Source organism: Maniola jurtina, chromosome 28 (genome assembly GCF_905333055.1).
Source record: "Maniola jurtina chromosome 28, ilManJurt1.1, whole genome shotgun sequence".
Lineage (NCBI taxonomy): Eukaryota > Metazoa > Arthropoda > Insecta > Lepidoptera > Nymphalidae > Maniola > Maniola jurtina.
Window position 1 is genome coordinate 4755733 of NC_060056.1, and position 13948 is coordinate 4769680.

Genomic DNA, 13948 nt, shown 5'->3' on the forward strand with positions numbered 1-13948 from the left:
CTACGGAACCCTAAAATAAAAACCGGTCAAGTGCGAGTCGGACTCGCACAAAAAGGGTTCCGCACCATTGTACAAAAAATAACACTTTTTTTTTTAATTTTCATTGTGGCCATTTTGAAAATTGTTATTTGTTGTTATAGCGGCAATAGGAATACACATTCTGCGAAAATTTTAACTATCTACCTATTAGGGTTCAAGAGATACAGCCCACTGACAGACAGATAGACGGACAGACAGACAGCGAAGGCTTAGTAATGGGTCTCATTGGCACCCTTTGGATACGGAACTCTAAAAACTAAAAAGGAAGTAAAGTTCGTTCACTTAGAAATTTCTAATAACGTAAAATTCACTATTCAAGCTATAGGCTTGTACAAAACGACTCAGATCATTGGTTCCGGAGATTACTCCCTACATCCAAACATACAAACTTTACCTCTTAATAATATTAGTATAGACAACGCGATCTTAGACCGAATTTATAATTTCTAAGAGAACATACTTTAGAAAGGTAGATTAATAGCGTCGATTCTGATCTAAATTGAGAGTGTCTGCATCTTTTTCTATTTAACATTGCTAAAAAAGGACGGAAAATGAACTTTGAATCTATAAATTTTAGTGCACTCTAAAGTCACGAGGTTTGACAGTTCTGGATTAGATTAAGTTTGCCTGTCCTTTTCTTATTAAATTGGTAAGAAAAAGATGCAAACAATCAAAAATTTAGTTGTGCTCAGAATCAGTACCATTATTTGTAATAAACAGCAATTTATTTAAACTTTTTATTATTATAACCTGATTTACATTCAGTTAGTTAATAATAAGGTAATAGACTTGGTTATTATTAATAATAATTATTGAACAAACTGGACTTCGTCTGTGTTGGTGTTAGCTGGCGGGCGTGCTCTGCCTTTTTGGAGTGTTTTTTTTTTTTGTTAAAACTGACTGGAAAGCGCTCTAAGGGGGTGCCGTGCGTGTGTCGGCGAGCGCCGGCACAGACGGGGTCCATACTTGTATAGTTTAACTAACTTGTTACAAATAACTACAAACTTGACATTGGCTAATCTTTGTAAAGCCAGACGAGAGAGAAAAAAAAATTGAACAAACTTAATATAAGATAAAATAATTTCTATTTTCTTCCTATTTTCCTATTTTCTTAGTATTAATATTGGACTAAAATTTTATTGTAACTTTATAAAATTATGTATTGAATTTGACCTTAGGTTGACATATTAATGTTTTTCATGTAAATAAATAGGCACTCAAAGCATGAAGGAGGATACTGTAATACTGATAATAAGTAATTACAAATATTAAAGGCACTTTGCAATGCCCTGACGGGGCTTAATGTTGTAATCCATACTAATATTATAAATGCGAAAGTGTGTCTGTCTGTCTGTCTGCTACCTTTTCACGGCCCAACATTTTAACCGAGTCTGACGAAAGGTACAGGGTCAGCAGCTTATATCCCGGGGACGGACATAGGCAACTTTTTATCCCGGAAAATCAAATAGTTCCCACGGGATCTTTAAAAACCTAAATCCACGCGGACGAAGTCGCGGGCATCCTCTAGTATTATATATTCTTATGATGTAAGACTTAAAGGAAAAAAAAGAAAAAAGAATAATTATTTTGGTACAATAAAAGTATAAAGATAAAAATATGTAGTTTTCTGTTCACATGCTAGATGGCGCTAGGAGTAAAGTTACAACACGCGAGAAACAAATACAACGCATTTTTAGGGTTCCGTACCCAAAAGCCACCGCTGTCTATCTGTCTGTCCGTCACAGGGATCTACAACTTCAGCCAGAAGTAGCTAGTTGAAATTTACACAAAATACGTGGTGTGTGTGTGCGCGTTTGTGTGTGCGTGTGTGCATGTATGTGAAAAAATTTGGAATGGAGAAAGCTTATACCCTGACTTAGCACGTTGGCTACTTATTATCACGAAAAATCAAAGAGTTCCCGCGGGATTAAAAAACATATCCACGGGGACGAAGGCCTATCATATATTTTTTATTATATATTTTTTAATACAATGCATACGAAATGCATTAGATTTTGGTAAAAATATGTAGTTTTAAAATTACAGGGCTCAAAGATTTGTATGAAATTTTTTAAGACCGCGTAACTTCGAAACCGAATATTTTAACAGAAATCTGGAAAACCACAGACATAGGTATTAGTTTCTAGAGTATGTCTGCAAAATTTCATGGACTTTGGTTGCTTAATATTCAAATGAAATTGGAACTACGATTGTATGAAACGAGTGACGGAGAGAGCCCTCTTAAAGGTGAATCGTACTTTAGAAATGACAGTTATTGAATAGAGTCAAGATGGCGAGTGAGTTCTCATTTTGTTAAGTTATATCCTTTGTTAAGTTTCACATTCCATAGCACAGACATCGTAATCATGATCACTGTTTATATTTTGGATTTGTACAGCGCCAAAATTGTTGTTACCAGAACCAGGGCCATCTTTATCTATCTGATGGCTAATATTTCCGGAGTTATCAATTTCGACACTATCTTTGGAACCTATCTCATCTTTATCAATCTTAAGAGATTCCCCTCCACATTTGTCGTCATTTCTTTCTATCTCAAGACTGTTATCATCGGAATTAAGACCAATTTTATCAATTTCAATCCTATCTTTGGACCCTATCTCAGTTTTATCAACCTCAAGACATTTCTCTCCACATTCAGTGCCATCTTTTTCAATGTTAAGGCTGATATTTCCAGAATTAGGGCCATTTTTACCAATTTCAACACTATCTTTGGAATCCATCTCGTCTTTATCAATCATAAGAGAATCCCCTCCACATTTGTCGTAACTTCTTTCAATCTTAAGACTGTTATCTCCAGGATTAAGGCCACTTTTATCAATTTCAACACTGTCTTTGGCACCGGTCCCATCTTTATCAACCTTAAGACATTTCTCTCCACATTCGGTGCCATCTTTTTCAATGTTAAGGCTGATATTTCCAGAATTAGGGCCATTTTTACCAATTTCATCACTATCTTTGGAATCCATCTCGTCTTTATCAATCATAAGAGATTCCCCTCCACATTTGTCGTAACTTCTTTCAATCTTAAGACTGTTATCTCCAGAATTAAGGCCACTTTTATCAATTTCAACACTGTCTTTGGCACCGGTCTCATCTTTACCAACCTTAAGACATTTCTCTCCACATTCGGTGCCATCTTTTTCAATCTGATGGCTGATATTTCCAGAATTAGGGTCACCATCAATTCTAACAATATCTTTGGAGCTTGTCCCATCTTTACCAACATCAAGACATTCCCCTCCACTTTTAGAGTCACTCTTTTCAATTTGAAGACTGTTACCTCCAAAACTGGAGCCACTTTCATTAGGGTCATCTATTTCAAATTTCATACCGGTAATTTCAGATGTAGGACCGTCCTTATCAATTTTACTTTCGTTAGCAGAATTTTCATATGCTGTACCAGAAGATTTAACCCCAATGTGAGAAAATAATGAGGGCTTGGTTGGAATACCAAACAAAAATCCAATGTTAGTAGTTTTAGGCGTGGTATCACTTAATGGAGTACCAAAAATACTAGATCCCGTGTTAGTAGTTTCAGGCGCGGTATTACTAAACGTAGTACCGAAAATACTAGATCCGGTGTTAGTAGTTCTAGGCGCGGTATCGATAGATGTAGTACCAAAAATACTAGATCCGGTGTTAGTAGTTCTAGGCGCGGTATCAATAGATGTAGTACCAAAAATACTAGATCCGGTGTTAGTAGTTCTAGGCGCGGTATCGATAGATGTAGTACCAAAAATACTAGATCCGGTGTTAGTAGTTCTAGGCGCGGTATCAATAGACGTAGTACCAAAAATACTAGATCCGGTGTTAGTAGTTCTAGGCGCGGTATCAATAGATGTAGTACCAAAAATACTAGATCCGGTGTGAGTAGTTCTAGGCGCGGTATCAATAGATGTAGTACCAAAAATACTAGATCCGGTGTTAGTAGTTCTAGGCGCGGTATCGATAGATTTAGTACCAAAAATGCCAAATCCAGTGTTAGTAGTTCTAGGCGCGGTATCGGTAGTACCAAAAACGCCAAAAGAATTAAATCCGGTATTAGGAGAATTAAACGCGGTATCAAAAGATTTAACCGCTGTACCAAAAGAATTTGCTGTCCCACCAAAAGAATCCCATCCAGCCTTAGAAGAATTAGGCACAGTACCAAAAGAATTCAATCCAGTAATAGGAGAATTAAACGCAGTATCAGAAGAATTTGATATCCCACCAAAAACATTCCATCCAGCCTTAGAAGAATTAGGCACAGAACCAAAAGAATTCAATCCAGTATTAGAAGAATTCAACGCAGTACCAGAAGATTGGACCACAGTACCAGAAGAATTTGATGTAGCACCAAAAGCATTCCATCCGGCCTTAGAATTAGACGAGAGAACAGAAGAGTTACCCCAAGTATTAGACGTAAATGCATTACCAACAGAATTAAATCGGTTATCAGAAGAATTAAGGGCAGAACCAAAAGTACCAGAATTACTATAACAGGTGTTACCAAAAGAATTATATGGTATACCGAATCTATACTTGTTCATATTGTTCGTGGGAAATTCAATTTGGAAAACTCCTTCCAAACTAAGGTCTCGTGCGGCGAATACTAAAGAGTCCCCCGCTTTATTAAAAGCTCTTTTGAGAGCACTGAATGCAGATGTCATAGAAACAACAGGGTCATTGAAAAAAACGCGGTTTTGGAAACTTTTTCCTGCATTCTCTATACAGACTTCAACGTCTTCAAGCATCTTGCTCGCATTTTCAAACATACAAGTAACCCATGCTGCTCGGCTAATACCATTACTTCTTTGATAGTTTACATCATTATACGCCTTTGACACCATAGCGAACTGTTTCTTGGCGTTAACGAAAGCTTTCTTCGAGTTATCAAACAAATTGTTGAGAATCAAATACTCGTTTCCATACATTATTCTACCCGAGAAATATTGGAATGTGTTTATTGTGGTGTGGAATATAGAACTTGCGAGTTCCATAGACATCTTAGCACTTGGAAATAAATAGGAAATTTCTTTGTTGAGAATGTTGGGTTGGTTACAAAAATTGTTTGACAATGTTTGGTATGGTTTAAACATGCATGTGTGTATCTTAGTGCCACTTGTAAAGCATCTATCCGTGTCCACACAAGTGTGGCGGCATGCGCACGTACACACATGCATGCATGCATGCGCGTTACAGAACATCGGGGAGTTACAGTTCATATTAAATCTACACTGGTGTATGCATGGCGTGCACGGCATGCATGCATGGTTGCGCACGTTTTGGCAGGGATACTGACTGGTCTGGCCGAAGCCGGGTGTGGAGCCGATGCCGCCGCCGAAGAGGCTAGGCGCGCTGGTTGTTGCTGGCTGGCCGAACGCTGAAACAATATTATAAATTCTAACTTATTATTAAACGTAAACTTATTGAAAAATCCTACTACAATGCAAAGCATTATTTAATCGCTAAGCGAAAGAGTTATGAAAAGCTAGCAGTCAAACAGACAGACAGACACAATTTCGCATTTATAATATGTCTGGATTAGCCATGCTGATCATGACTCATACTCCCCTTTCCCCTCCAATTAAGCTTAAAGCTAGTGCCAGGAGTGGGTACGACAATAGTGCAACAGGTGAGGTTTGAACCGCCGACCTTTCGGAATTCAGTCCGCTCCTCAACCGTTGAGCTATTGAGGCTTACTAACCTCTAGTATTCTTTTTTTTTTCTCTCTCTCGTCTGGCTTTTACAATGATTAGCCAATGTCAAGTTTGTAGTTATTTGTAACAAGTTAGTTAAACTATACAAGTATGGACCCCGCCTGTGCCGGCGGTCACCGACATACACACGGCACCCCCTTAGAGCGCTTTCCAGTCAGTTTTAACAAAAAAAAAACACTCCAAAAAGTCACAACACGCGCGCCAGCAAACGCCACCACAGACGAAGTCCTCTAGTATTCTTTTTAAAAAAAAACCGTCGACTAACGAGAAAGCATCAAATACTGGACATTTAGCTGAGGCTTATGGAGTTTTCCAGCTGGGGAAGTTGTCTCGTAATGAACGCCAACTTGTCCTCCAATCAATCTGCTTATAGTCCACAGACTGATCGCATGATAAGCGAACCCCTCAAAAAAAAAAATCCTTTACTTCAACCATAAAATTGATCATAATTGTTAGTAATAACACATCTTAAAACTAATGTAATGTAAGTAATATATCATTTGTTAGTGGAATGTGTGCGGAACGAGGCGGAGAGATGGGAGATCTGCAATAGATTTCCCATTCTTCGCCAGGTCGGCGGCTGTAACGGTGCCCTATCCCAACCTCTGTCGGATGAGGCTAGGGCACTGTTACGGCTGTACAAGAAGGCCTTACGCAAATAAGTAGTTAAATACCTAATGTGGCCTTACGGAGTGGCATTTTCCAAATGGAAAAAACTCCAAAAAACAAGATTAAAAAAAAAAAAGTAATATATACACTAATATATAACTAATGTTAGTCAAAAAAAAACTGATAAACTTACTGGAACCTCCGAACAAAGGTTTATTCTCTGTCTGTTGGAAGCCTCCGAACATTCCTCCGGCAGCTCCCTTGCGGCCCGCTGCGTAGTCCTCCAATCGGAGCTCTTCAAGCGACTTTGACTCATATTCCTATAACAATAGATATTATATTTACTTATAATGTAAGAAGCGAAAAGGGCCAAGTCATAACCCTGTCCCATAGATGTGACGTCATAAACGTTTGACGTAATATGACGTACATTTTTAGTTGAATCGATGATTTAAGAGGGGTCTCTCCATCTCTCGCTTCATACAAACGTAGTTCCAATTTCATTTGAATATTAAGCAACCAAAGTCCATGAAATTTTGCAGACATATTCTAGAAACTAATATCTATGTCTGTAGTTTTCCAGATTTCTGTTAAAATATTCGGTTTCAAAGTTACGCGGTCTTAAAAATTTACATACAAATCTTTGAGCCCCAGTAATTTTAAAACTACATATTTTTAGAAAAATCTAAAACACCACAGACACAGATATTAGTTTCTTTGGTTGCTTAATCTATACTAATAAATAAAATTGGAGTGTCTGTCTGTAATTTCGAAATAACTACCTCATATTAAGCTCATATGGTTATTTGAACGATACCATAACTGAATCACACGTTTTTAAAATTTTTGTCTGTCTGTCTGTCTGTCTGTTTGAAAAGGCTAATCTTTGGAACGGCTGAACCGATTTTGGCGGGACTTTCACAGGCAAGTAGAGGATTGACCAGGGCGTAAAATAGGCTACTTTTTTAACCGACTTTCAAAAAGGGAGTTGTGTTTTTCTACCTATGTACACCGAAATCTCCGAGATTTCTGAACCGATTTGCGTCATTTCTTTTTTAATCGATAGAGGAACTTTGCGACATTGTTTCATAAAAAATTTGGAGTCCAACTCCTCAATCCTGATGCTGCAGGGGATCTGACCAATCCACGCGGGCGAAGCTGCGGGCATCAGCTAGTATTCAAATAAAATTGGAACTACGATTGTATGAAGCGAGTGACGGAGAGAGCCCTGTTAACAGACTTCTCCAATATGTCTTCTGGAAGCTCATTATAAAAACATACGTACGTATTTTGGGTACGGAACCTTAAAAATAAAATATACGTACCTTCATACAAGTGATGCAGTGGTGCTTGATGTTTACATTCTGCGAGGTCCCAGATTTGACCACCACATCCGTGCCCACCACGGGGTTGTATTTCACGTGGGCGGTGCCCGTAGCCGCCTGCTGGCCGAAGCCGCCTAGAACAAAAAGTTTTATTATTTTTATTATATTTAGATAGATAGATAGATAGATAGAAATACTTTATTGCACACAAAAACACATGTAAAGGATAACAACACAGTAAGAAGAAAACAGAAAAAAACAATTGTGTGCAAAGGCGGCCTTATTGCTTGGAGCAATCTCTACCAGGCAACCTTATTTTATAACCTTTAAACCTTATTTTTTAACCTTATTTTATAACCTTTTTTTTTAACCTTATTTATTTATTATTTAGATTTTATAATTGTTTATTTAATATAAGTAGATATAAGAGTCATTGAAATTCCATGCAATTCAGCTCAGAGGATCACCGCGCCTTTGCATTACAAGTCTATTATTTATTAGAGCTACGAAATAGCGATGGTCGTCTCGGCCGAAATGCATGGAAAGCTCTTTAAGTTAAGTTATAGGTAAATATTTAGGTTTTTAAGTTTAATTTATTAGTATTTATGTTTCATCTATGTTCATTCTATGTACTGTGTTTGCGCCTAGCTTATAGTCCCGAATAAAAGTTTATTTATTTATTTATTTTTTGACTTGATGATGCCCGCGATCACGTCTAGGTTTTTAAATCGCGTAGGATTCCTTTGATTTACCGGGATAAAAGTAGCCGATGTGTTAATCTAGGGTATAATCTATCTCCATTCCGAATTTCAGTCAAATCCGTTTAGTAGTTTTTGCGTGAAAGACTAACAAACACACACACATATATACGGTGTGTGATTGCGAAATAGGCTTGCGCTTGACAATCGTGTCTGAAAAACAGAGCAAGGATGAGGTCTTGATGAGGTTGGACTGTGTTTGTCTAAATTTTAGACTCTAAAAGATGCCTAATTAATAACTCTTGCCTTGAAGGTATCACACTAATATTATAAAGGCGAAAGTTTGTGTGTGTGTGTGCGTGCGTGCGTGTGTGCGTGCGTGCGTGCGTGCGTGCGTGTGTGTGTGTGTGTGTTACTCCTTCACGCAAAAACTACTGGACGGATTTGGCTGAAATTTGGAATGGAGATAGATACTATCCTGGATTAGCACATAGGCTACTTTTTATCCCGGGTAATCAAAGAGTTCCCACGGGATTTTTAAAAACCTAATTCCACGCGGACGAAGTCGCGGGCATCGGCTAGTTAAGTTATACTTGGCAGGAAACACAGACGCCGGAAGGGCTTTGTACATTTCATACGTCATAATACGTCATGCGTATTCTATGTCATAACAGCTATCTGCATGCCAAATCTTTAAGCCTCAATAGCTCAACCGGTAAAGGAGTGGACTGAAAACCGAAAGTTCGACAGTTCAAACCCCGCCCGTTGCACTATTGTCGTACCTACTCCTAGCACAAGCCTGACGCTTAGTTGGAGAGGAAAGGGGAATATTAGTCATTTAACATGGCTAATATTTTTATTAAAAAAAAAAAAATCTCAGCTCAATCCGTCCAGTAGTTTGAGATGTGTGTTGATAGATCAGTCAGTCAGCCTTTGCTTTTACATAATAATATATAGTCAATTGACAATCTACCGTTTGATTATAATATCACTAGTGAGATTGTAATATCACGGCTTTGACAATATACCTGCGACATACATAACACACTTTCACATTTCTTTGATTTTTATAGTAATGTGTTTTTGTCTGTTTAGTAAAGTAGGTAGGTTTAAATTAGGGATGTTATGGATATATAATTTCGGATCCGGATATGGATATGGATATTGGTAAAAAATAATATTGGTTTCGGTTACGGTTATGGATATTAAATTATTTCGGATTATCTGATAGTTTCGGTTACGGATATTAATTTTTTAAGGAACTGTAAAATGTGAACTGATAAAGGTGTCGCATTTCAGCGGAGTGCACAGTTAATTCGTACGAGTGTAGTATTTAGTTAGACTCCGCCCTATCCGAAACTATCCAAAACTTTTATTACGGATTCAGTTACGGTTACGGATATTTTTTTATTTCGGATATCCGATAGTTTCGGTTACGGATATGGATATCCATAACAACACTAGTTTAAATAAATATTTACTGGTAGTACAGTTTATTATAATTATAGATTAAGGTGTATGGATAAGTTAGTTATTTACGTTAAAATAAGAGCGCCACCTCGCCAACAAACTGGCCCACCAGTTTGGCGAGCTATAATATTAAAGATTCATGTTAAATTATTTTGGTTAAATAAATTAAAAAAAAAAAATTATAAATCCACTAACTGACGCCCGCGACTTCGTCCGCGTAGATTTTCATTTTAGAAATCTCGTGGGAACTCTTTGATTTTCCGGGATAAAAAGTAGCCTATCACTCTTCAGGTCTTTAACAAACCCTTGCAAAAATCACGTTGATACGTTGCTCCGTTGCGATGTGATTGAAGGACAAACCAACAAACAAGCACACTTTTGCCTTTATAATATTAGTGTGACAATAATTCCCACCTGTAGTATTTCCGAATAGTCCAGTGCCGCCGAGTGTGGTGTTCTGTTGGCCGAATAGTCCACTAGACGTGGAGGGCGCGGAGCCGAATAGTCCACCGGTGGTCCCAGTTGTGGTGGTGCTCCCGAAACCAAAACCTGTACAGATACATTAAAAATAAATATTGAGAACTTGACGATGCCCGCGACTTCACTAAGCCTACGCTGTCCGTCCGTGCGTCTGTCTGTCAGTGGGCTTTATCTCGTAAACAATAATAGGTAGAGAGTTGAAATTTTCACAGAATGCATCATCACTTACCACCAGGTGAAAATGCAGTCAAGCGCATGTATTCAAAAAATTGTATTTCTGTTGCTGCTATAATAAATAATAATAATTTCGCCATGAAAATTAAATTCGAAGGTAGATGTAGGCCGAATAGTGCCAGTGGCGTTGTTCAACCCAATCAATCCATAGTTTTGTACCACTTACCGCCTGGTTTAGCGCCAAAACCTCTGCCAGCATTGTTGCTGAAAAGACCTTCGCCTGATGTGTTAGCTCCAAAACCGAATCCAATATTTTGGGCGATAGGATAGGCCGAATAGTCCAACCATGGTGCAGTTGATCCAAATAGTCTTGAGACTTGTACTACTTACCGCCTAAAGTGTTACCTCCAAAGCCAAATCCGCTGCTTTGGCCGAGGGTAGACGATGTGTTAGGCCGAATAGTCAACCCGTGATATTGTTTGAGCCGAATAGTCTTAAGAGTTGTGCCACTTACCGCCTGGTTTAGCGCCAAAACCGCTAGTGTTTTGGTTACCAGCGAATAGTCCGGTGCCAGCATTGTTGCTGAAAAGACCTCCGCCTGACGTGTTAGCTCCAAAGCCGAATCCGCTACTTTGGCCGAAGGTGGACGGCGTAGCGGTGTTGCCGAATAGTCCGCCTGTTGTATTGGTTGAGCCGAATAGTCCTACGATAAAGTATGAAATAAATAAAGATATTCAAAACTGTTTTTACATAATACATATTATGTAAAAAATAATCCTTATAAAGCTACCTTTATAAGGATTTTGATTCAAAGTTTTTTATATGTTTACGAATGAATCTAAACATACAAAACAATACAATAACAGCCAGTTTGGAGGGTGCTAAGGTGAACACACACTTATCCGACCTGAATCGTTCGACGCGTCGAACGATTCAAATGAAACCAATTTTAGAATTCTGTATATGAAATCTTATGCAACCTCGCACACTTCCCCGCGTCGAATCGTCCGAAGCGGAAGAAGATTTCATATACAGAATTCTAAAATTCGTTTCGTTCGACGCGTTCGGCTCGGATAAGTGTGCGTACACCTTTAAGGAGAACACACACTTATATGAAATCTCATGTAACCTCGCAAACTTTCCGGCGTCGAATCGTCCGAATCGGAAGAAGATTTCATATACTTACAGAATTCTAAGATTCGTTTCATTCGATTCGTTCGACGCGTTCAGCTCTGATAAGTGTGCGTTCACCTTTATTCACTATGCATGATACTTGCCTCCGCCAGTGGTGGCTTGCGGGGTGGAGTTGGCGCCGAAGGCCGGCGGCGCGCCGAACGCGCTGGTGCTGGCCGTGGGTTTGAACCCGCTGAACGGGGACGCCGTGCTGGCCCCCGCGTTGAACGAGCCTACACAGTAAGCAACACACATAAGTCATGATGCTCTTTAGAGCTTGCTGCACTTCTTTTTAACCCCCGACCCAAAAAGAGGGGTGAAGTTTGACGTGTGTATCTATCTGTGGCATCGTAGCTCCTAAACTAATGAACCGATTTTAATTTAGTTTTTTGTTTGAAAGGTGGCTTGATCGTGAGTGTTCTTAGCTATAATCCAAGAAAATCGGTTCAGCCGTTTGAAAGTTATCAGCTCTTTTCTAGTTACTGTAACCTTCACTTGTCGAGGGTGTTATAAATTTTTAATTTACACTTGTTACACAAGCAGCCTATGAAACAGTACAATGCCCTGCGTGTTCAGTACAATAATGCATTCAGGATGCTAATGGATCTGCCAGTCGGGTATGTTCGCGGATGCGCATGTGGATTGTCATAGTGGTTCCACACTACCATGCGTAAATGATGCACACCCCTGGTGCGCAGGGCATCCTGAGGGCATTCTCTGACAGGTTTGATTGTGAGTACCTGAACCATTGTCATATGGTGCATGTGCTGACCAATCCGGACTGTGTTAGATATAGTTTTAGGATTACTAACATTAGTTTTAAGATGTGTGTCATTACTTACAACAAGTGTTAATTAAAAATTTATAACACCCCGACAAGTGAAGGTTACAGTAACTAGAAAAAAGCTGATAACTTTCAAACGGCTGAACCGATTTTCTTGGATGACAGCTAAGAACACTCTCGATCAAGCCACCTTTCAAACAAAAAAAAACTAAATTTAAATCGGTTCATTCGTTTAGGCGCTACGATGCCACAGACAAGATACACAGATACACACGTCAAACTTATAACACCCCTCTTTTCGGGTCGGGGGTTAAAAATACGGATCTTCGATCGGAATAAATAATTTTTTTTAAATTAATGTTGGTTATCCCCACCACAATCACGACAGTTAGGGAACTTCTAACAAAATGTCAAGCCTTCAACTTCACTGGCAGTTGTCAAATGTTAGTATGTCGCAGGTAGCCCTAAAGTAGCCCCTTTTTTAACCCCCGACCCAAAAAGAGGGGTGTTATAAGTTTGACGTGTGTATCTGTGTATCTGTGTATCTGTCTGTGACATCGTAGCGCCTAAACAAATGAACCGATTTTGATTTACTTTTTTTTGTTTGAAAGGTGGCTTGATCGAGAGTGTTCTTAGCTATAATCCAAAAAAATTGGTTCAGCCGTTTAAAAGTTATCAGCTATTTTCTAGTTTTCTTGTAGAAAAGAAGGTTGACAGCTTAACATTTGTCAATTGACAAATGTCAAGCTGTCAAGATGGACATTGCCTAGATATACATAATTATTTATTTGAAAATGATTTGTCGGGGGTGTTGAAAATTTTTAATTTACACTTGTTCTTTGATTTTATTAGTATCAATATTTGACATATCGTCCGTTCAGGATCAAACCGACTTCCCTCACTCCAGTCCATTCTGTCCCCACATTGAAGGAGCCTACAGAGTAAACAATAGACCTGGCTAATGGAAGTGAGGACAAGCTAAGCCCAAAAAATCTAATATCTAGAATGCTCAGAAATCTAGACCTAGACTCACCGAATCCAGTGCTGGTAGTTCCAAAAGTCTGTTTCTGGAACATGTTGTGAGCTTGGTCCTTTTTCTTTTATTGGGATGACTTTTCCAGTGTAGTTAGAGCACCATAGTGCTATCTGAAACAATGATATCATACTTCACACTAATATTATAAAGGTGAAAGTTTGTGTGTACATATGTGTGTGTGTATGTATGTTTATAACTCCTTCACGCAAAAACTACTTGACTATATTAATTGTTTTAAGGCATAGATAATTGAGAAATAAATCGATATATATCTTAGTTATAGATCTAGCTAGAACAACAAAGAATTGAATAATAGGCATAATATGTTTGTATGGAGAAGTGCATAAGAAGTTTACCCTTAAAAATATAAATCCATGAGGGAAGTTGTGGGTAATTACTAATCTATAGTATAAATACGAAAGTATGTATGTCTGTTTATC

General features: G+C 38.5%; 1 protein-coding gene across 5 annotated transcripts in view; it reads right to left on the bottom strand.

Moving 5' to 3' along the window:
• The window catches only part of LOC123879546 (nuclear pore complex protein Nup98-Nup96), a 67880-nt gene that overhangs the window by 52633 nt on the left and 1299 nt on the right, over positions 1-13948 (bottom strand). For all 5 annotated transcript variants that reach the window (XM_045927311.1, XM_045927309.1, XM_045927306.1 and 2 more), the window contains exons 2-8: positions 13506-13618; positions 11793-11921; positions 11030-11218; positions 10276-10410; positions 7694-7827; positions 6562-6688; positions 5342-5422 (exon numbers count right to left, since the gene is read on the bottom strand). In XM_045927311.1, the coding sequence (XP_045783267.1) occupies positions 5342-5422; positions 6562-6688; positions 7694-7827; positions 10276-10410; positions 11030-11218; positions 11793-11921; positions 13506-13548 (838 nt within the window). In that variant the 5' untranslated portion in view covers positions 13549-13618. The remainder of the gene's footprint in view (positions 1-5341; positions 5423-6561; positions 6689-7693; positions 7828-10275; positions 10411-11029; positions 11219-11792; positions 11922-13505; positions 13619-13948) is intronic.